Source organism: Leopardus geoffroyi, chromosome D3 (assembly GCF_018350155.1).
Source record: "Leopardus geoffroyi isolate Oge1 chromosome D3, O.geoffroyi_Oge1_pat1.0, whole genome shotgun sequence".
Lineage (NCBI taxonomy): Eukaryota > Metazoa > Chordata > Mammalia > Carnivora > Felidae > Leopardus > Leopardus geoffroyi.
Window position 1 is genome coordinate 44,498,891 of NC_059339.1, and position 24,638 is coordinate 44,523,528.

The 24,638-nt window shown below is 38.1% G+C and overlaps 1 protein-coding gene across 1 annotated transcript in view; it reads left to right on the forward strand.

The window, feature by feature from the left end:
- The window catches only part of MIB1 (MIB E3 ubiquitin protein ligase 1), a 124,756-nt gene extending 114,481 nt beyond the window's left edge, over nt 1-10,275 (forward strand). Inside the window, exon 21 of the mRNA XM_045457699.1 lies at nt 3,666-10,275. Within this exon, the coding sequence (XP_045313655.1) occupies nt 3,666-3,806 (141 nt within the window). The 3' untranslated portion in view covers nt 3,807-10,275. The remainder of the gene's footprint in view (nt 1-3,665) is intronic.
- The last annotated feature ends 14,363 nt before the right edge of the window (nt 10,276-24,638 follow it).

Genomic DNA, 24,638 nt, shown 5'->3' on the forward strand with positions numbered 1-24,638 from the left:
TGTAAGTTAAAGCCCTGTGTTGGACTTCACACTGGAAGTGAAGCCTGCTTAAAAAAAAAGAAAAAGAAAGAAATGATCAGTACACAGTATTAGAATACGGGAGTACAGATTAGTAAAAACACTTTGGAAAAGTTTGTCACTGTAATATTAACTAAGCAGGATATTATTTTGAAGTGCAAATTTGGAAAAAATTGTACAGATGGTGTTTAAAACCAAGGGTAGTGGTTTTCTTGGCTGGGATGGCTGGAAGGTGGGGCACAAGGGAAGTTTCTGTATAGAGAGATATAAAGTGCCCATTATGTGCATTTGATCAATTTGTGAACTTTTATCAAATGGTACATTTATGATTTGTGCACATTTCTATATAAGTGTGATACTTCAGTAGAAAGGAAAAATATATATGTTCTCTTTCACTCTCACTCTGTCACGCACACCGTAACAGAAAGCAAGGGAAAGATAAATGCAGTATTTAGAATAGTGGGTTTCAGTGATGGGTAGATGGAAAGGATTTGGGAAGGTATATGGAGGGGCTTCAAAAGAAAGGGTAGCACTCCATGCTTTAAGCTGGGTGGTGGTTTATATTGTTCTTTATATCTTATACATACCAACAGACGTCCTCTCTTATCTATCTACTCAATATTTCATAGCAGCAACAGTAAAATAAAGAAGCTAGTTAAAACTTGTTACATATATGGTAAGTAAGAAAGTCTGCTTTTTTCCCTTCCCACCTTATCATTTGACCCAGCAATTAAATCTGATTCAAAAGATTGAGAAGCATAGGGTGTTATTTCTTTAGTTTGGGTATCACATCAGTGTTGCCATGCAGTTGTTAGTCATCACTTGTCTTTTCTACCTGAGTTTATAAGTAATATAGTCAATAAATAGGATAACTAATGACCCTTGTGATAGAGTAATATAGTAGATAGTTATTAAAGAATTAAGCATATGTATTTATTAGGAATTTAAGCACCCATCCGAAAAGATTAAAACTCTGTGACGTGGCTAGTTTTTGTTTCGAAATCTAGTACCTAGTAATACTTGTTATATGGTGACTGAGTAAAGATAAACATGGATTTACCAGTTCTTATGTAGCAACATAAAAATAGGAACATATTTAGCTCATTCTAATATAAAATAGAATGTTTCAAAAATCTTTTAAAGCTCCGGGGCACCTGGGAGGCTCAGTCGCTTAAGTGTCTGACTTCACAGGTCATGATCTCACGGTTTGTGAGTTCGAGCCCCATGTTAGGCTCTGTGCTGACAGCTCAGAGCCTGGAGCTGCTTCGGGTTCTGTGTCTCCCTCTCTCTCTGCCCCTTCCCTGCTCACTCTCTGTCTCTCAAAAATAAACATTAAAAAAAATTTTTTTTAAATCTTAAAGCTCCTTAGCATCTCATTTTCTTTCCCATAAGACCCTTATAGAAAGGTAAAACTGATTTTTGAACAAGTCTTCTCTGAAAAGCATTTCATCTCCTATTTGTGAATTAAAATTAATTGTGAATAATGATAATTTTGAACCCTATTATGGGTCCTGAAAAAATAATTCAGCTTAGGGCGCCTGGGTGGCTCAGTCAGTTAAGCATTCCACTCTTGGTTTTGGCTCAGGTCATGATCTCACAGTTTCGTGAGTACGAGCCCCAAGTGGGGCTCTGTGCTGGCAGCATGGGGCCCGCTTGGGATTCTCCCTCTCTCTTTGCTCCTCCCCCACTCATTCTGCCTCTGTCTCTCTCAAATAAACTTAAAATAAATAAATAATCCAGCTCTACGTTTATCCCAAGTTCAGCACTCCAAAGAAGTTTCTTCCCCCTTAAATAATACTCATGACCAGATTTCATCACAAAAATATATTTAAACAGTTATAACAAAATTCATTCTGAGGACTGATGGGATTTCTTGCAGGGACCTTGGTCCTTGACTTTTGTCAAGGCAACCAAGACAAAGCATCTGAATAACTCTTTTTAAAATTTAAATCTCCAATCTTTCTCTTACCCCAATGTAATTTCACATGCTATTAAGAATATATTAATCTCAAAGTAACTGAAGTTACTAATTGACTGCATAGAAACTCTTGAAAATTTAATGGGAAAGAAACCATTTTAATGGTACTAAAAGGCTGGTTTGGCTTTTTAATTTTTTTTTTTTATGTTTCTATTTATTTTTGAGACAGAGACAGAGCATGAGCAGGGGAGGGACAGAGAGAGAGGGAGACAGAATCTGAAGCAGGCTCCAGGCTCTGAGCTGTCAGCACAGAGCCCAGTGCGGGGCTCAAACTCACAGACTGTCAGATCATGACTTGAGCCGAAGTTGGAAGCTTAACCGACTGAGCCACCCAGGCGCCCCTGGTTTGGCTTTTTAAAATAAAAAAGTATATACAATTTTCTACAGCTTTGTCTCCCAAGCTTTAAGATAGATACATGTGAAAATTTACTTTGGAAGGGTGGGGCTAACAATTAGATTTGTAGTTCTTTCCCCCTCCCTGCCACAGTGATCATTGTCAAAGTTGATCATTACATTTTCGTATAGGCCTTAGGCCTAGTTTATTAATCTAGAAATTCTTTTTGATTATGTCATTATATGTTATTTAGGATACTTTTCCAAGGATAGTTTTCCCAAATAACATAGAAATGACTTCATAATATGAAGTATTGTGGTATAGTAAGGTAAAAAATGTTTTTCTTTTTTTTTTTAATTTTTTTTTTTTTAATTTTTTTTTTTTCTTTTTCAACGTTTATTTATTTTGGGGACAGAGAGAGACAGAGCATGAACGGGGGAGGGGCAGAGAGAGAGGGAGACACAGAATCGGAAACAGGCTCCAGGCTCTGAGCCATCAGCCCAGAGCCTGACGCGGGGCTCGAACTCCCGGACCGCGAGATCGTGACCTGGCTGAAGTCGGACGCTTAACCGACTGCGCCACCCAGGCGCCCCAAAAAATGTTTTTCTGAAAATAAAACGTAAAATGTGTTTTTGTGAAAAATTATGTGATTTCCTAGAGTGTTTTCACCAAAGTATACCTAACATACTTCTAAATTTTTCTGAGTTCATGAAGTTACATTTGTTAATATGTAAGTAAGGCTAATTGTTTTTAATTGAAGGGGGTCTACATTAATAGTAATCCAGTGAAAGATGTTTCAAAGCAAGAGCTCTGGGGCCACATGATCCAGTTTACATTATGGCCTGTGGTGGGGAGGTGTTTAGCCCCACGAAGCCCCAGTTTGCTCGTTTTTAAAGTGATAGTGATAATAGGGCTGAGATATTATCATAGTGTGTGGCACGTGTCTTTAGGGACATCTGTACACTGCCATAGGCCTGATGTATTGTGTTACTTTCATACAAGAACAGCATAGTACACAGAGTTGGGGAATCTGAATGAGACTGAATGGGGCTATTTTTCATTCATTTCCTGTTAGATTTTGACATTTGCATTTTTTGTTTTATATAGTATTTATTTAATGAAGTGTCTTTTATACATGACAGTACAACTGATATTTCTATTTTATATAAAGGGATAACTTTATTTAAAAATTTTTAAATTAAAAAAAATTTCTCGAACATTTTAAAGCAACAAAAGATTAAAACAACAAAAGAAAATGTTACAAAGTTGTTATATGTTACAATGTCAAAATATAAAATGTCTCAGCATTTATTACCTTGTTATCTCCCATTCCAGACCATGTGCCCTGTATGTTTGGATCGTCTGAAGAATATGATTTTCCTCTGTGGCCATGGAACGTGCCAGCTCTGTGGAGACCGAATGAGTGAATGTCCTATTTGTCGCAAGGCTATCGAGCGAAGGATTCTTTTGTATTAATTAAGAAACTCAGTGTGTTTTGTTAGCTAAAGTATTTGGTCATGAGCTCTTAGTGAAGCTGTTAAGCTAGTTGGACGTTCTAATGAACTAATTTTTAATATCATAGTTTCTTTCCTAGAGTGTAATTAGACTGTAAATGTATCAGAACAAAAAAAAAAAAAACCTCTATAAGACAGTGTTTGAAGTTGTGGTTTTTGTTTTTGTTTCTTTTAATTTGAAACATCAAATCCATATAATTCATAGGTAATTTACTTGTCACTTCTAAGGGGAAAGTCCTTTAAGAATGTCCTGTTATTTTTGTTTTTATTGCATTTTTCTTATAGTTTGTAAATTTGTTAGACCTCAAGAAATGTAGATCCTTATGATCAGCTGTCCTTCAGTTTATTGTGATTTTACACAGTTGACACAGGTACTCAGAAAAGTCATGTATCAAGTGAACAGGGCAAGTCAAACCATTATGCCGCATATATTAAATGACAAAATTATGAGTTTTACATAGTTAATATTGAAGATAAGATTATCTGAAGAGAAGATTATCTTTTTAAGATAAAAAGTTATGCAAATGATTGTTTCTGAATTCTTAGAGTAAATGGAAGCATGGAATGAGAGAGTAGTGACTTTGCATTTAGCTTAATTTATAGACTTAAAAAGAAAATTGTTAAACTTGAATCAAATTGCCAGTTTCAGAATGATTGACATGAAAAGGAAGAATAAGCAGTCACAGTGGGGAACTGAGGTGAGGGAAAGTGGCCAATGAAAGAGTACCTTTTAACTGACCATTAACAGTTGCCTTTCCTGTATTAATTTATACACTGTTCTGTTTAGCCAGCCTTTAAAAAAAAAAAAGTCTATGAAAAGTGTACCTCAGTTTTCCCTGTGGTCACTTATCCAGGCTTGACCTGACCAGTGAAATGATACTGCCCTATTTGGGCTCTGAGGTTGCATGTTGCTTTTCTCATGTACTGAGTAGTACCCCAGTGATCTGAGAAGGGTAGTGCATTGTCTCAAGGCAACAATCTTTTTTTTGTCCCTGTTGATTCTGACAGTGTTACTGGTTCTACCTACATCGTAAGCCCTCCTTCCATTTTCTTTCAGTTGCTAAGACTTGTTATAAAGAAAACACTCTCTATCTACAAATGAGGATATTATTTAAATTGCCAACAGTATCCAAGACATAGTAAGTAACCTAATAATAAATACTTTAGAAAGAGTGACCAGGACATTTACAGAAATATGTCTGATTATCTGCAGTTTTTCCTTTAACTCAAACTTTTGATTCTAGAGCATCTAATCATTTTCTGCCCTTTGAATGAGTAATGTTACTCTGTCTAGGATGAATATACATATAAATAAGTGTTTTGAGGTCATTGCTGCTAGATTATAAAAATATCACCTGTTTACAATGGTGTCTACTATATACTGTGTATAAGCTTACTCCTAAGGATAGTTATCTTGTAGCTTTTTCTTTTCTTTTTTTCTTTTGATTCTGGTTATTCCTTCCTTCCTTCCTTCTTGCCTGCCTGCCTGCCTTCCCTCCCTCCTTTCTTCTCTTTCTTTCTTTTTCTTTCTTTCTTCCTTTCTGTTTCTTTCATTTCGGCAACTAAATTTAAGAATATTCCTGGCAATTTAATGGCTGCTGCTTTTGCAAGTCCTGGTGAAAACAGTGGTGAGCTTTGCTGGCTGATTTTGTAGTCTTGGTGATTCCGTATCTGTGTTTAGCTAAATAATTTAGCATTTAGAATAGTAAAATTTTTATAAGTTTTGAATTTGAAAATTTGTATGGATTCAGTTATCTAATAAAGGGCCACTGAGGCTATTTTTTTAAGCCATATTTCAAAGTTATAAAAAGAGCATCTGACATGATGTCACATAAAGAAACAGACTTATTTTCTTTCAGATTTGAAAATAGCAACAGTCGGGATTTTTTTCCTTCCATGCCATAGGCTGCCCATCTCTTTTCCACTAGGTCAGCTGGAGAGGAGGGAACACCTGGCTGACTCATGCACAGTTTGGCCAGCCAGTGAATTCTGTCTAGAGCTCTACTTACATCTTTTTTGTCTTTTGAGCTTGCTGTGCTTAAACTTACATCCCTAAAGGGCAATTTCATTTTCCAGACTAGTTTATTTCTTCTAAATTAAAAATACAATAACATAAACTATTACAAAAGTCATATAAGGTCACTGTGATTATAGTGTTGTGTATTTGTGCATTTTCTATATTTGTACCACTCTGAAATTTGTTTAATGAATAGAAAATGTTTCTCTCTTCATGTTTTCAAGCACCTGAAAAATTATTTTAAATTTGTTTCGTGCTTGTGAGCAAGAATAAGGTTAAGAACAGAGTTGTTTAAGTGACTGTCTTCTAACTCTGGAATTGCTACCTCTTACGTGTCTCTCAGCAGTACTTTCCCAATTAGGTATGTTTCCTTCTCATCAGCTCGTCATCTTGTGCCTCAGAAGAGCTTTTACTTTTCCTAGAATCATTTAAAAAAACACAGCAGACATTCATTCAAAAATGTATTTATTGGGCCTCAGGGGCTAGATATACAACATTGAAAAATGGTCAGCATTTAGCACACACACTGAGTCTATCATGCAGTAGTTGTACATTTGAAGAACTTGGTAGTCAAGAAGGGATCCAAAGGTACTGATAACATTTCTTCCTAATGTTTCAGAAGAGTTGTCTTAAAGTAGCATTTGGATTCCCTCTCTGTATCCCCTTACTCCTACCACATTTTCGCCTTTACTCTAAGATTGTCAGCCTTGTTGCCCAAAACACACACACAACTTACCAGATGGTGCTATTCTAGTCATTTTTGTTCACATAATTTAACATTCTTACTGCTTATATTACTAACGTATTGAATTTTTCTGGGAGCAAGAAGGCTTTTCAAGTGAAGATCACTTTGTATTAGTGTAGGGTATGATATTAGACAGTGTTTAGCTGACCAAATCATGTTTGGACAAAGTGTTTGTAATTTTAAACATTGCAAATTGACCAGCTATAACATTAATTGATAATATTGAAAATAGCATTCTTAAATTTGTATCTTTGATGGCTTTAGCCTGTAGGAACTAAATTTTAGCATGTTGAAATGCATGCTGCTTAAGACTAGTACAACTCAAATGTATAAACTTGCTGGGTCATTTTTACATAGTAGAAATACACAATCTTGTTATGTGTTGCCCAGTTGCTGTCCTTTGTTTATTATGTATTTTGGACCCTTAGTGATGGGGTAGGATAGGAAGACAGTAAGGAGTTGCAAGCAAGCAAGCAAGCAAGCAAGCAAGAAAAGTCAGTATCTGAGTTTAGAGAAAAAAAGGGGTTTAAGAAAGTCATGTAGATTTCATCAAAGCGGTAAGCAGAGAGAGTATATTTGATTGAACAATATAAAAAAGGTCTCTTAATCAGTTTTTAGTGTCATTTAATTTACAATTGCTTTGTAAACTATACAGTTTAATGCATCTGGCTTTAAAAAAAGGCCAAAGGAAAAGCGCCTATCCTCTCAGAGTGTCTAAAATGTTATAGTAATAATTTGTGTAAAAATTGAATATTTGGAATAGATTTTTTTTTACATTTTTTTTAATTGTGGTAAAAACACATAACATGAAATTTACCATCTGTACCATCTTTTAAGTGTACAGGTCAGTAGTGTTAACTATATTCACATTGTTGTTAAATGGCTATCTGGGAGAACTTTCTCACTTGCAGGATTGAAACTCTATACTCATTGAACAATAATTCCCTTTTCTCTTCACCCACCCCCCCCAGTGGAATAGCATTATGGTTAAATATAAATCAAGGAACAACCTTAATTATCTTAATTGTTTGTGTTTGCAAGATTTAAAGTCACGGTTAATACTAAGTTCCTTAAAATTTGAGGGATGACAGAATTTCTTCCCTTCCTCCCAACTGTTATAAATCATAATTGAGTTGATTTTAAATGTCTGTTAATTGGAAGGGTTTGTTATTTCATTTGGAGCTGGAGGGGAGAAACACATTTTAAACATTAGAATTAGGTTAGCTCTGAATTTGGGAAGGTAATAGATTTTCACAGACTATGTGTGCCTTGTTGAAAATGTCAGTTGTCTTTAAGTCTCCTTGTAATGGTCTCAAAATATTTTTTTTCTCTCAAAAACTCAACCTAATTTTATTTGCTTGAATATTAATGATAGGAATGCATACTGATACTACTTGATAATCATAATAGCCTTGGAACTTTAACATATATATATATATCTATATATCTATAGCAGTATTAATAATCATAGTTGTACTTCTTTAAAACATTAAATTTGAGGAAAAACTATTTAATGATGTCTCATTTGTACATTGCTTTGCTACAATGAGGGGGAAGCCTTTCGATTGAGACTCAGTTTACTGGTAAATGGTTAGTAGTGGATGAAACTAGAATATAAAAATATGAACGAGTTAGGGGAGCTGATGAATTAAAATTGTAAGTTGCTACATCAGCATTTTCTACCTCCTTTTCTGTCAGAGTATTGCTTTTCCAGCTCTTATTCTTATTTGTGACTAATGCGGAGAGGGGAACCCGAGGTTCAAATTGAGATTCTTATTTTGTTGAGGATTGAAGCAAGTAGGTACAGGAAGGGTGACCTGTCACGTCACTTTGGCGCGTAAAATCCATAATTACAGGTTGTAATTGACGTGTACAAAATGTGTGAGAAAGATAATATTACTGGCTGTTTTACTTCTCCTGTGTGGTCTACATGACTTTGTTTCATAAACATGACTTCTTTCCTACACAATGCAAAATGGTCTTGTAATTTTCTATAAAAGAAACAAATATGCCATTTTGTCTGAAATCTATAATTTCAGGAAGCTATTGAAAGTTCTGACTCAGGGCTTTGTAACAAGTTTAAGCAATTGTTAATTATATTTTGGAAAATCCATCTACATAATTCTTCAGTGCCTTGAAAGAATTATTAACTTGGCAACACTACTAAAACTTTATAGAAGGCTGTCTTTGGCGTGCGTGTATCATCACACACATTTATACGGCGTATTGCTTAGCTTGTGTGATAGCAATACTGCATGTGTGCTGGCTTTGGGTAATTCTTTAAAGGGAGTTTTCTAGATTTGCACTTGATATTTGTTTTTTAAAAAACTGATTATTTATGGCCATGACACTGTTACCAGAAAAATAATTCTGTAAGTCATTATGCAAAGTCATGTATAAGTAGCATCTGGGAAGAAGAGCAAGGGTTCATACAGTTTACTGTTTTAAAATGAAAAGAGGATCTGTTTGGTAAACACAGATTGTCTTCCCCTCAAATGAAAAAAAGAACTTTGTTCACGTGATTCGGTTTAAAAAAACACTTTTTTAAGGGAAATAATGGATTGCATGTTCTTCTTAATGCTAGTCTTATTTAGCCTGAATCCACAAAGTTGTTTTTCTGTTAATTTCAGTATGCTTGTCATTCTAAATACCATATATTCAGTGTGATAGAAAGCAATTTAATCGACGCATAGCAGTGTTTTTGCTTTGTGTTTTTCCCAGTGTTTTTTAGCTCCCACTTGATTAAAGTCTTGCTCGTGAATAGAGTTTCTGTATGGCAAATGATTCTTGCTTATTATTAGCTTTTGTTAAAATGCTTAGCAAGAACTAAGCTTTTAAAAATTAATGCAAACATTTACCATTAATAAAACTTATGATGTAATATCATTCTATAATGCTTTTCTCTGATCTTTTGAAGTATTCTTTATAGAAGTATATATGAATTTTAATTTTTAAGGTATTTGAAGACATATCTCAATGTATCAAATCTGTTATTGGAAAGGAAATTATCATGTCTTTGAGAAACAAGGACATACATCTCCAACTCAATATAAGACATAGGTGCCCACATCTGGAAGGCTCTCATTGCAATTGTTTACATTTAAGGTACCTCTATCTACAGGGCCAAAGAAGCTTTTCATATTTTAACACCTCACACTCTTTCAGGATATTGTGAAAGTAGTCTGAATAGGATAAATTTGATAGAAAATAAGTCAGCCAGTCAGGAAGACTCAACTTTTTCTATACAGAGTTTATTCCTTTTCAAAATTCAGATGTAGATTTCATGTTCTAAAGATATACATTTTAAAGCAATGATTTATTTGGCTTTCTTAGTGTTTTGTGACTAAATCAGTAATTTGAATGCTTTGGAGTTATTTTATTTTTCAACTTAATAGAAGCAGTTATTTGTCATTGAGAGGTTGTCTGGTTCTAGTTCAAAAATTCAGTATGTGTATCTGGAATGTTCAAGAGGAAAACCATCTGAAACAAAATCTTTTAACTGTTTATTTGAAAAAAAAATCTGTATTCCAACTCTAAAATTGTGAATTTATTTTTGGATAACCTCTAACTGTATTTCTGTTGCTGTATAATTAGATATTTCATGGCAATATTTTTTATTAAATTGAAACTGTATAGGTTTTTAAAATAAAGACATTTTAGAAAATCTGATTTATATTTTTTATCATTGATAGTCATTCATCTTTCACAGAAATTCAAATTATTTGTTAGTTTTACAGTGTAGCATTTCCCAAACTTACTGACAGTGAAAACTTTTAAATGGTGCATTACAGAGTAGTGATAGTTTGTAAGATAGAATGAATGCCTGGATTAAAGTAGAACACCAGAAGTTATTTCAGATAAGTTAATTGCTGAAGAGCGATCATTTGGCAAATAGGTTTTTTTTCTTTTAAACAAAACTAGTTGATAAACTCATTTTGTTAAATACACACACACACAAACACACACACACACACACACACACACACACACACACACACACCCCTTATAAGCATAATATGAGAGGATAAGACAAGATCCAGAACAGAGGCCATTGATCACTGAGTTGGTGACATATCAATGAGACTGTTAGGTAATGCTGCCTCTGAACTAATGCTCTAATCAAATGTGTGTATTCATGCTTTAGGTACCTTATTTATATCAGGTCCTTGCATTCTCAAATATGGCAGCTTTCTGAAAGGCCAATTTTCAAGTCAAATAAACATTCTTTACTTTTCTTATATTTAAGAGTATTACCCTCCCTTCCTGTTCTTTTCTTCCTTCCTACAGAACACCAATTAACATCTTGAGTGGAACATTGACATACAGATTGGAAAAAGCTTTTACAGGGGATGCTAACCCTGATTTAATAGGGAAATAGGGAAGCAACCAAATAAGAGAGCTCTGACCATGGCCAACCCGTACTGAAAAAAAGACTTGAGATTCAAAAAGTTTATATGCTGTCAGTATACAAGTATAGTACAAGAGTATCATAGTGGTTTCCTATTGCTGCCGGAAAAAAATGACCATGAGTGTAGTGGCTTAAAACAACAGAAACTTATGATCTTACAGTTCTGGAAGCCAGAGATTGGACAGAATACTAGTCAGAAAATCCCAAAGTTTTTGGAGATTAAACAATACACTTCTAAATGACATGGGTCAAAGAAGTCTCAAGAGAAATTATAAAAATGTTTTGAAAATACAACTTGTCAGAATTTGTGGGATGCCATGAAAGCAGCTCTTACAAAGCAACTTGTAAAATTGACTGTATACATTAGAAAAAGATATAAAATTGTTCATCTAAGCTTCCACCTTAGGAAACTAGAAAAAGAAAAGCAAATTAAATCCAAAGTAACCAGAAGAAATAAGAAAACAAAAATCAATGAAATTGGAAATAGAAAATCAACAGAGAAAAATCAAAACCAAAAGCTAATTCTTTGAAAAGATCAATCAATAAAATTAATAAACCTCTAGCCAGATTATCTAAGAAAAAGAGAAGATACAAATTACTAATATTAGGGGTATTTTTTTAAGCTTATTTATTTTGAGAGAGCACAAGCCGGGGAGGCACAGAGAGAGGAGAGTGAGAGAATCCCAAACAGGGTCAGCGCTGTCAGTACAGAGCCCAACTCAGGGCCCGAACCCACAAAATGGGAGATTGTGACCTGGGCCAAAACCAAGAGTTGGACACTCAGCTGACGGAGCCACCCAGGTGCCCCACAAATTACTAATATTAGGAATGAAAGATGTGCCATCACTACAAATCCCATGGACATTAAAAGGATAATAACTCAATGCCCACAAACTTGATAAATGAAATGGAACAATTCCTTAAGACAAAATATATCAAAACTCACACAAGGAGAAATAATCTGCATATACCTGTTTCTGTTAAAGAAATCGAAGCATTAATTACCTTTCAAAACAAAAAGCAGCAGGCCCAGATGGATTCACTGGTGAGTTCTACCAAGCATTTAAAAGATAAATTATACCAACTCTACAATCTCTTCCAGAAAATAGAAGCAGAGCCAACATTACCTTAATTAATTACCAAAGACATTACAAGAAAGGAACACCATAGCCCAATATCTCTCATGAACATAAGATTAAAAAATTTGCAACACAATGTTAGCAAATTGAATCCAATAAAATATAAAAAGAATTATACACTGCTACCAATTGGAATTTATTCCAGGTATACAAGTCTCATTTAACATTCAAAAATTGATGAAATCCATCACATCAATATGCTAGAGGAAAAAGTCACCCTAACAGTAGAATGAGAAAAAGTATTGGACAAAATCCCAATTTGTGATATAAAAGAAAACGTATGATGAAAGATTTCAGTAAAATAGGAGTAGAGAAGAAACTCAATATGATAAAAGAGCTCCTATAAAAATGCTACAGCTAACATCACACTTAATGGTGAGAAACTAGATGCTTTCCCTGTAAAGTTGGGAATGAGGAAAGGATATCGCGTCTTTACCACTCATATTTAGCATTATACTAAAGTCCCAGTGAATACAACAAGACAAATAAAGAAAATAAAAGATATACATGTAGGAAAGGAAAAAGCAAAACTGTATTTGCAGATGATATGATTGTTTATGTAGAAATTGCCAAAGAATCGACAAGAAAACTTGTGGAACTAATAAGCAAATGTTGATGTCCATAAAATAACTTGCTGGAATTTTGATTGAAACTTCATTGAATCTATAGATCAATTGGGAAGAACTGACATCTTAACAATATTGAGTCTTTATTAAGATAGAATATCTCTCCATTTATTTAGATTTTTTATTTCTTTGATGAGGGTTTTGTAGTTTTCCTCATATGGTTCTTGTACATATTTTTTTATATAATACATACCCAAGGATTTCAGAGGTTTTGGTGCTAATGTAAATAATATTGTTTTTAATTTCAAATTCTGAGTCTTCATTGTTGATATATAAAAAAGCAGTTAACTTTTGTATATTTGTATCTTGCAACCTTGCTATAAACTGATCCTGAAGCTTTTATATGGAAAGACAAAAGACCCAGAATAGCCAACACTATATTGAGGAAGAACAAAGTCATAGAACAAACACTACTTGGTTACAAGGCTTACAATAAAGCTAAAGTTACCAAGACAAGTGTGATACTGGCAAAAGCTTTGTTTCTTGGCCTTTTCAATGGGAAGAGCTAGAAACATTTTTAAGAAAAAAAATATACCATGAGTTCAAACAAACTTCCAATTTGGGACTACTGGCTATTTATTTATCCTCACTGATCTTATATCTACATCTCTTTTCAACCATTAAAAATGTATTTTTTTATTGCACAAAAACAATGTTATCACCAACAATATGGCTTCTGAAAACAGTTAAATTTTTTTCTGCAATTGTTATTAGTGTGTATCTCACTAGGGATATTTACTCAAATTACTGTGTTTTTTTTAAGCTAATTTTAAAAAGTGTTTTTATTTATTTTTGAGACAGAGAGAGACAGAGCATGAGCAGGGGAGGGGCAGAGAGAGAGGGAGACACAGAATCTGAGGCAGCCTCCAGGCTCTGAGCTGTCAGCACAGAGCCTGACACGGGGCTCAAACTCAAGGACTGTGAGATCATGATCTGAGCTGAAGTCGAACATTTAACCAACTGAGCCACCCAGGTGCCCCTCAAATTACTGTGTTTATTAAGCCTGCTGGAATAGCTCATTCTGTGTAGTTATGCTGCCAACTGGGTACACAGGTTTACTTTTACTTTTGGATATTAGGAATTGCTTTATTCATTCCTTTATTGAATTTTATTTTAAATTATGTAAAATATGTACTATTCCAAAGTGAGCTCAACAAAACATTATATATTCAAAGAAGTCTGCCTTCCATTTCTGTCCCTTCCAACCTCCATTCCCCATGTAAATAATATGGTTTATTCTCCATTGTTTTTATCTTAATGTTAGGAAATACATAGAATATATTGACACCTTGTTTCTTTTTTAAAACACAAATATGCATACTGTGTATGAAGTCTCCACCTAACCTCATATTTTAATAATGAGTTTTAATACTTTATACACCTTTTTTTCCCTATTCCTCTGTAGAGAGACACAAAGAAAAGAAGAGGAGCTTATCATTCCAGAGCTTAGGCACCTTGGGAGAGTGGTCTATAAAGTCACGAATCTGGGCTACCCTGCTTGATGAGTTGGAAGGTCCAGGTTGTCCGGAAAGTTGTGAGGATCCTTCTAGGGTCTTGGCCAAGTTATTCCAAGCCAGACTGATTGGTTCCCTCTAACCCAGTCTCTCCAGTTTGTGTCTGTGATCCTTCAGCCCCCATCTCCCCTCCTCTGGAAAGAAAGGGAAAGAAGAGTGAGGAGGTGTTGCCCAGCTCTAGGTACCCTCTGTGGGGCAAAAGCAAGTCAGCTTAAGTGCTTATCCAAAGTTCCTTCTTTCCATCTTATTACTTCCCTGCTTGGGAGAACCCATCCTCTGAAGAATGCTGAGGGCTTTTTACCCCAAACATTAGGAACCTAAAACTGCAGGTTGGGAAAATAAGGATTGTTTCCTTCCAGTCATAGCAAAGAGCATTTACTTCTGAGTGGGATCTTAGGCATTTCCTATGGGAAGATAAATGAAGACACACACCAGAGCCCAGAACTGTCCTGCTGGCTTCACTGGGGAGGGGAAGTGGTGTTCTCTGTGCCCTCCAAACCCCTCCCTCCTGTGGAATTTTGCTTGCACAAGGGAAAGAAAGCATCCCGGACAAAATGTCTTTTTTATCTGTGTGTATGGTCAGAGATTGTGTCAAACCTGGCTTCAACTAAGAGAATTGCTCATTGAAGAGAAAATTCTATTCTCTCTCTCTCTCTTTTTAAAAGATGTTCTGTAAAGTAGTGTGAAGGAACTGTCTACAAGTCCAGGATAATGAATAAATATGACATCATTACGTTTAATGATAGCAACATAAGCATTCATTTAGCACCTATGTGTGCCATGCACGGGCACTTTATATACATCGTCTGATTTAACCACTAACACTTTTAGTTTCATTTTACCTCTGAGGATGGGGAGCTCAGAGAGATTAAACAAATTTCTCAGTCTTTCATTTAGTTTGTAGCTGTGTTAGGATCCAAAATTGGTTTTCTCTGGGGCACCTTGGTGGCTCAGTTGGTTAAGCAGCAGACTCTTAGTTTCAGCTCAGGTCATGATCTCACGGTTTTGTGAGTTCAAGCCCCAGGTGGGGTTCTGTGCTGGCAGCACAGAGCCTGCTTGGGATTCTCTCTCTCTCTCCCTCTCTCTCTGCCCCTCCCCACTCACACTGTCTCTCTCTTTCAAAATAAATAAATAAACTTAAAAAACTCACAAAAAAAACCCAAAATTGTTTTTCTTTTTCTTTTCTTTTCTCCCTTCCTCCCTCCCTGTGTCCCTCCCTCCCTTCCTTCCTTCCTTTCTTCCTTTTTTTAAACAACCAAAGGCCATGTTTCTGACAGCAACACCTCCTGCCTCTGATGAGAGCTCTGAAGTGTGTCAGAAAAAAATTGATATGAGAAGTAACTGGAAATGAAAATTGCAAGTTGAATGGGAAGAACCTGGGCAGTTAGTAGCATACCTCACCTACCTGCTCCTTGAATTTTTCCCTTGACTCCTTGACTTGTTTCTAGTAAAACAAGGTCCCTAAACTGGGATTACCACTGGGTGCAGCAACCTCTCTTTCCCACAAGAGGTCAGTAAAATCCTCTTAGTGACTTGAAGACCTGTTGCTGCCACTAACCACTCCGTGGCTCAGCAGTGGAGCAGTAAGGATCATCCCTTTATTGAAGAGACCTCTGACCTTCATATATTCTCTTCCGTATCATGCTGCTTTTTCCAAGCTGAGTCATCTGACACCCGAACTCTATCCTCACGCTGCCATGTGGTGTGAAACAAATGCAATGGGCACAAAGGGATTCCATTCATTCTCTACTTTTAGTTTAAAGTGATGTTTTTGTTAAAAGTTGCTAAAATATGATTATATAACTAATTATAAAATATGAGTACAAATTATTTCTTAAAATGTTATGTCTTGTAATTCTGGTATCTGAATAACTATTTACAACAAGAGATGACGGGTGTAAAGCAGTATCCTTAACACTTACGAAGTGCCTTCTAAGGCATTCTGGTTTATGCTTTATGTTACATTTGAACCCTGGCAGTCTGGCCTGAGTCCTTGCCTACGATCATTGTGATGTCCTGCCTCTCTGCCAGAGAAACAGAAATCAGTGTTTTTGATGGTTCTGCAAGAGTAATTTTCAGGTGTATAAGCCAATATGGACATTGAAGAGATGGCTCAAGATCTTGTGGGGCTGTGGGACTTCCACAATTTAGGGCACCCTCTTTAGAAAAACAGTAAATAAAAATGTAAACATGAAAGTAAATTTTTATTTAGAAGGAGAAGATAAATCACAACAAATCGATTAGAAAAAAGACTACAAACGTCTCCAAATCTAGGGGAAAAGGCATATTTTCATGAAGGAACTGCCTGACGTATCTAATGCTCTCCCCTCATGTCTTGACAGGAGAGAACGTCCATTTTGACTAGGTGTTCTTTGCCTTTCCATTTATGTGTGTGATGACTGGAAGAATTTGTCACAAGCCAGCTTCTGGCTATATTCGTTTCAAACTATTTTCTCCTGCACACCCCGTGTACTTCAGGTGCCAGGCACCGCAGGACACAAGCATATTGTGATACCCCCTTTGGTCCTGCCCCTGTGCATCACAGCTCATATGAGGCAGCCAGAGAGAGGGGAATGCTTCTAGAAGCCATGTCTATTCCAGGACAACTTTGCAAGAACTTAAGTACACACAGAGGTAACTGCAAGTCACATCAACGTATCCAACTAAATGCCAAATAAACATCTTTAAAAAAATTATTTTTAATGTTTATTTATAGTTGAGAGAGAGAGACAGACAGAGCACAAGTGGGGGAGGGTCAGAGAGAGAGGGAGACACAGAATCTGAAGCAGGCTCCAGGCTCTGAGCTGTCAGCACAGAGTCCGGCACGGGGTTTGAACTCGCCAGCCGTGAGATCATGACTTGAGCCAAAGTTGGACACTTAACCAACTGAGCTACCCAGGCGCCCTAAATAAATGTGTCTTTAATGTATCCTCATCTCCCTCATCTCAAAAACCCCATGGCCACCCAAAGCAGAGAGACAAAATAAAGGTGGAAATGGAAACAAAGTGGTCTTAACCTGATTGCAGTGAAAATGTATTATTTTTGCCTATTTTACAAACAACGTGACCCAACGAACACACCGTTGGACGCTTCCCAGTCGTTGGAAGGGGCCTGCCTAAGTGAGAGCCCTGCAGCGTCAGCTTCTCTGACTTTAGGGTATATCCCCCTGTATACATCCTTAGAAAACTCAGCCACGCCCCAGTCTCACAGACTGCTCAAAGCACGCAGCAAAGAAATGATTGCAGCCCCGTACCGACAAGAATACCTTCATTTAGTGACAGGACTTCTCCAGTGGTAGACAGGCAAGTCACAGGATTTCTCCATACCCCCTAGTATTGCAGTCTCTGCTTTGGACAAAGTGCATTTGCGGGGGGAGGGCCTGGGTCTTTGTATCAGTAAGAAAGATCAGGGGACATCCACAGCACAACAGAAGAGAGTGTACACGGAGACCGAAGATTATACAGCCTCCTGTGTCAATCATCCACTTTTCCCAAGACTCAGTGGTGATAAAAGCGTTGCTCATACTTTTCCCTTGGCTTTAAACCTTCTCTCTCCAGCACACATCCCACATTCCGGCCCTGAGTCACGAAGCCTTCCCAGCAGTTCTGAGGCCCCCCGGACCTCTCCTCCATCTGATCTCCTACACGTTTTAACAAACAATTCCTGCAACAAATATTTGTTAAGTACCCATTCTGGGCTAGCCTTCAGTTAAATCTTAGTGGATTGCTTACAAAGCATTTTACGAAAGTCCATCTCTGTTTAGCCAGATTATAAACAAAATGGTGACAGGGACCAGGGTTCCTTCCTGGCCTATCACAGCTCTGGGTATGTCAGCACTGAATAAATACTTATTTGATTGATGGAGTTCTGTCTCCTCTCTGAGGACCAAACCTCTTGGCAGCTGCCTCTGAGCTGGACTGGAGACTCCCTAACTGGATGGAGAAGGTAGAGTTATCTCCTGAAGAAATTCAGACGGAGTTCCCCCCAACTTTGCTAATGGGCTCTCAGATACTCTGCAGCTCATATTTGAAGGAACCTTTCTTCTCCAGTAAACTGGTTAGAAATTTTGACTTTTGACAAGATGGTAGTCCAAATCTAGCTACCGACCCCCCACTCGTACCCCCAATGTCTTACTTTGTGAGGTATCCAGGTTCAAGGGCACTGGAACCCAGATCCACACCAGAACCCATAATGCAGGCAGTCATGCTACATGCTGGCACCTCTGACCTTCACTTGTCCTGAGAGGCAATGTAGGAAACGCAGACTCGAATCTTATTCTGACCTGGTTTCAGTGCTGCTTCTGCCCTCACAGGCTGTGGGAGGCCTCGGCTGAGTCCTCTTGCCTCCCTGCGGCCTTGCTCTCCTCCTCTGGAAATTGAGGACATTAACAGAACGCATGATGTCTGCAGGGTGGGCGGGGGGTGGGGGTGGGGGTGCTGTGGAATTTATATATGCAAGGATTCTGGGTGACTGTTGGAGTTCAGTTTTCTGTGTGCAGTTTCTCTTCTCTGTCTCCCAAATCCTGTCCCTGTCAATTGGTGCATCCACTATGGAAAACCGGATGGAGATTCCTCTAAAAATTGAAAATAGATCTACTACAGGATCCAGCAATTCCCCTTGGGATATTTATCTGAAGAAAATGAAAACACTAATTCAAAAAGTACTCACCCCCAGGTTCATTGCAGCATTATTTACAATAGCCAAGATATGGAAGCGACCCAAGTGTCCACTGATGGGTGAATGGATAAAGAAGAGTGATACACACACACACACACACACACACACACACACACACACACACTATATCTATCTATCTATCTATCTATCTATCTATCTATCTAGTATATAATGGGCATATTGATATCTGTCTGACAATTTTGAGTAAATGTCTTTACCATCTTGATAAAACGCAACTCTACCTTCCCACTGCCAGATCCAAAAGCTCAGTGTCGGTTATCCTTGATTCATTTCTTTCTGTTTCTCCTTCCTTAATTCTGACCTGTCAGCAAATCCTGATGATTGAATCTGACTGCTCCTTCCTGCTACTACTGCTAACCTGGACAAAGCCACCTCGTCTTGTTGGGATTATGACAATAGTCTTATCTGTCTGACCTCTGCTGCTGCTCCATTTCAGTCGGTTCTTCACAATACTGCTAGAGTGATCTTTTTAATCAGATTAAATGTCTTTAGTGCTTTGGGCCCTCCCAAAGCTTTGCATCTCACTCAGATAAAAAACAACAACAGAATTATTCCATGCTAACAGCCCCACTGCATCCTCCCTCTCATCACTAACCCCACCCCCATCCGCTGGCTACACCACTTGGGACTCCTTTCTCTTTACTGAATGTTCCAAACACCTTTCTACCGCCAGGGCCTTTGCATTTGCTGCTCCCTCCCTCCAGAATGCCCTTCTCATGGATATCTACAGGGCTCACCCGCACCTCCACCCCCACCTCTTTTAGGCATCTTCTCAAATGTCTCCTTACTAGAGAAGCCTTTCTAGCTGACTCTACGTCGTCGTATAACAGATCCCTATCCTTACCTGGTTCCCTCACCCTATCATATTTTCTTGTTTCCTGTTTTTCTCCCCGATCCAGAACATAAATTCTGAGGGCAGGGCCTTTGACTCTCCTGGTCACTTTTGGATTCTTAGTGTTCAGAAAAGTATCTGGCACATCATAGTAGGCATTCATTAAATATGTGTTGAAAGATTTGGTTAAGTGAAATAGCCTTTGAAATTGCTTCATAAATGAAAGGGAATATACAAAAAGGAGCTGTCACCAATGCAACTGATAGCTAAGTAACATTTATTGATCATTCCCTATAGCCAATCACCATATTTAGCAAAGATTAGTGTCTCATTTCATCCTTACAACAGTGTGAGAAATACCTGTCATTATTTATTTTTTTAGTTAAAGGAATTATTTTCTTAGTAACTTAGATATTGATGGAGAAGAGGGAAAATAGTTACCAGCTGGTTAAAATGCTACAAACCCACACCTCGAGTGATTGTGCCAGCCTTGTTTCTTTCCTGAAAGTGGCCCCGTGAGCGGGGCTGCTCTCTGCGTGAGGACAAGATACTGGGTAAAGCAAACTATCTTCTCGAAAACACACTGACCTCTCATTTCACTCACTTCTCCCCTCCTAATCTTCTAATAACTTTATTGCTGGGAAAAAGGCCAATGAGGGAAAACCCCGCTGGCAGCCTGAGAACTGGCCTCGAGGTCATGTGCCTGCCCTCTTCTTTTGACACAGGAGGAAATTCAGCCCCCTGCAAGGCAATTTCCTGATAGAACCATGTTCCTTTTGACTTTTCTTAACCAAACATCTTGTCCAAAATCAGAAGATGAACCATATACTCTGTCGATGTATCTTGATGTGTTGAGCTACTTGATGATCTTCAGGGACAAGGGGTCACATTTGCTCGATTTTTGTTGACTTCTTCCTGCAAAACTGAACCCAGTTGGATCCTTTTAAAAATATAAGGGACCCCGTTATTCTCTTGAGTGATACACGGGCATCTGTTCTGATGACAGCAAGATAATAACATATTTGGCTGCATGAAGCACTGGGGTTTCAGTATACAGTATGGAGATGCCTCTTCCCAAAACCTGATGCCAGAAGCTATCATCACAAATCAGAAATCCCGATCTCGAGTGGAAAATATTCCTGGAAGGCTTTGCAAGCAGCAGGCAAGATAGCTTGGCTCAGAAGAGAAGGTAAAAACTGTTCTTCCTCATCTGTGAGTTATACAAGAAAGTGAGAAAGGCAAAGACTGAAGACTACGTTCTTTTTTGTCTTCGTTTTTATTAGAAATACTGTTTTATTTCTTTAAAAAAATTTTTTTAACGTTTATTTATTTTTGAGACAGGGAGAGACAGAGCATGAACGGGGGAGGGTCAGAGAGAGGGAGACACAGAATCTGAAACAGACTCCAGGCTCTGAGCTGTCAGCACAGAGCCCGACGCGGGGCTCAAACTCACGGACTGCGAGATCATGACCTGAGCCGAAGTCGGATGCTCAACCGACTGAGCCACCCAGGCGCCCCAATATTGTTTTATTTCAAAATATGTGCCTACCATTGTCTTCACTGAATACATTTAAAACGATTATAAAAATGCATCTTATGTGTTTTTTCCCCAGAATTCTTTCTGATTGAAGAGACGGGAAAATATCCTAATTTCCCATAAAATGCCAGTATCAGCATAACATGTTAGTACCAAGCAGTGCCACTCCATTATGCATTTCCTGGGCCTCTCACGAAAATATTATTTTAAAAAGACATTCGGAGGCCTCTGGTGCCAAGTAGGTGCTGCCTGGATATTCTGTGATGATGATGATGAACAGCCTTCTAAGTGCATGTACTGAGTTTAAGAAACATAACACCACAGCACGTAAAATCACATGCCAGATCTCACACAGCTGCCAAATCACATCCGTCCCTATCTCTGTGGATGATCCTTCCCCAAAATATAGGCCTGGCATCTTGCCCTGAACGTCAGCCAACTGGACATTAGCAGACCAGGGCAGAGAGGGAAATCCAGCTATGTTCCCCTATAAATCTCAGCCAAAGCCAAACCTTGATTATCTGTGGTGTCTGTGGGCAGCGGAGAAAGATGCTGTGGGGTGTGAGTAAGTAGAATTTGCAGATAAACCTAAATCTTATTTTAGACAATCAGAGAAAAAATAATTCCCAAATTCTCTGCTTTTGAATGCACCGATGAAAGGGGTAACAAGGAACGACTGTTATACCTGGAGTCTTGAATCTAGCCCGTTTGCTTTCTGGGTGAGATGCTGATGAGAGATAAAATAGTCAAGATGTGGACCCTCGAATAGGCTTGCAAAAGCAGTGAGGCCTCAAGAGTTCCCAGGCCAGAAAACGAGTCCCCGGATAATTGAGAGTTAACTATAATGTTGATTTCTTTTGTAATTACCCTGGAGTTAGCTTCTGTGCAAAAAAAAAAAAAAAAAAGGGCACACACCAGCTGCAGAGATTAAATTGTTATCCAGAGGTTCACATTAATATTTAAGTGCCTCGGGTCAATACCTTAATCCTTGAGTAATAAACTGTGTATTTAAAAGCCTGGTACTATATACACACATGCATGCAAACGCCCTGAACGTGGCCCAGCAGGTCACACAGCAAATAGCTAACAGGAGTTACATTCTGGAAGAGAGATAGGGCTGGGGGGCGGGGAATGGGGGCAGGAACAGGGGTAGGAGGAGACAAAGGGGGATGCTTTAAAAAACTTTTCTGTTGAAGTTTTAAAATAAGACTATATTCATATAAGAAACATAAGAAATTATTATGAAAATGAGGGACTTTGAGTTAAAGCTTCTAGAGGGCAGGGAAGTCTTCCACAGTGCCATGTCCCTGGCGTGTCAGTATATTTGTGCTGACCTAACCTGAAAGCCCTCTTTGCAAGTTTCTTTTTGTAATTGTATTTGCCTGTCTGGAGTAATTTTATTTGCTGAGAAATAAATCATTGACAGTATCATTTGTTATTTGACATTTATGCAATTTTTATATTGTGGTAGCTTTAAAATTCCTTCCTGTTTCGGTACTCTTGAAAGAAACGTATACACTTCCCTTCTTTTTATAGGTGAGGAATTGTGACAAAAAGAAAGTATCTTTTGAAGGCCTTTATGACAGCAAATAGTTAGCAAAGAGGAGAAATCGTTCATGAGTTCAGTTTTTTTGTGACGTATTCCTTTTCCAAGTCTTTGCTGATCTAACGAATGCTTGTTGTAAGGGTTAAGTCCTTAGATCCTCAATTGTTCTATAACCTAAAGTAAAACCTCCTCACTAGTCAGAACTGCGGACAGATGGATGGAGATGTGGGATCTTTCTTCCAGGGCCCTCCCAGAAAGATTCGCCATGATACTTTCTGCATTCCTTATGAGACCCTGACTCAGGGGCTAACAATGGGCACGAGCGCGAAAATGGTGTTGGGGCCTGGGGTGAGCGTTCCAGGTTATCTCTCGTGGGTGACAGAGAGTGACAATATGCAGGAATGACTTCCACTCTGGGGAACGGTAGAAAGAGACTTGTTGAAGTTTTGAAGGGGCAAATTGATATGTCTCTATTTCTTGACAATGTGGACATTGCTTCAGCTCTCTCCTACCCAGCTCAAATCTAGAATTTTATTCCAAGAGAGGCCAACAAGTCTTATAAAGTCAGAGGAGATTGAGTTGATATGTTTTCCCTTCAACTAAGTGGTCTATGTTTTCTTTTGGTTATGAATTAGGATTTGGAAAATATAACAGCAATTTATGCTGAGGACCTTATTCTAGTCAAATGAGGAGGATACATTTTCTTCTTCCTCCTCCTTTTTTTTTTTTTTTGGTCGTCCCATTGGAGAAGGAGAGACAGTCTCGGAGGAGAAAGGCTTTGACAGGTACAGTATAACTTATCAGGCTTTCAAGTAACTGGCTGAGGTTAGCCTTAGTTCAGATATGTCAGAGCTGTCAGAGGCCAGCCCTGAAATCTGTAAGACATTACAGACTGAAAAGCCAGCGAGGACGGCTGAAGGTCTCAATGGGAATCCCAACACACCAAAGAGTCTGGAGTGTCTCCACGCTTGGGCCAGGCCCTTGATAATACTTGAAGTTTGCTTTTTTTGTGATTGTTGCAGGATTACTAAATTTGCTGTGTTTTGTTCTTTTGGCTCCTGAAGTTGGTCTACTGCACTTCTGGGACAATTCATCGTTGTGTGGAGAGAGGTGAGGGATCACTTCTGTAGGGTCCACCCTGGGCGGCTTGAGTTATTAGGTATTAGCTAGCAGGGCCAACACAATCCTCCACACTAGGAAGGGACAGCATGAAAGCATGAACACACAGATAGAGTTTTCAGATGCCCCTGAGTTGTGAGTGCTGGTGTTACAGATGTCAGTAGAAGTCAACAAATGGTAACAAAAGGAACTTTCTGAAACGTGGCTTCTCTCTCCATCTTGCTCACTCCAAGGCACATGAGAAAATTGAATACTCCCCCAAATGGGTAGAATAAGAAATGGGATTTACAATGGAAACTTGGTGCCACACTTACTGATAGCCTTCAGTTATCCACTTAAGCTCCGACCCTCAGTCTTCCTAAGGTAAAACGGTGATGCTGGTAATGGTTAATTCATAAGGCTGCTTACAGGAGGATCACGTAGAGACACTGTAGTCCATGATACAAAATTCCAGTGTCAGGTTATTAGTGGAGGCTTCAGGCCTATCTATGAATTAGTATAGACTTTTCGCAATAAATGAAGGCTTGTACTGCCTGAGGATTACCCCGAATACTTTAATCGAAGTGAGATGATAGAAAACAAAAAGCAGACTGCCGCAGAAGGTGGTAGAAGA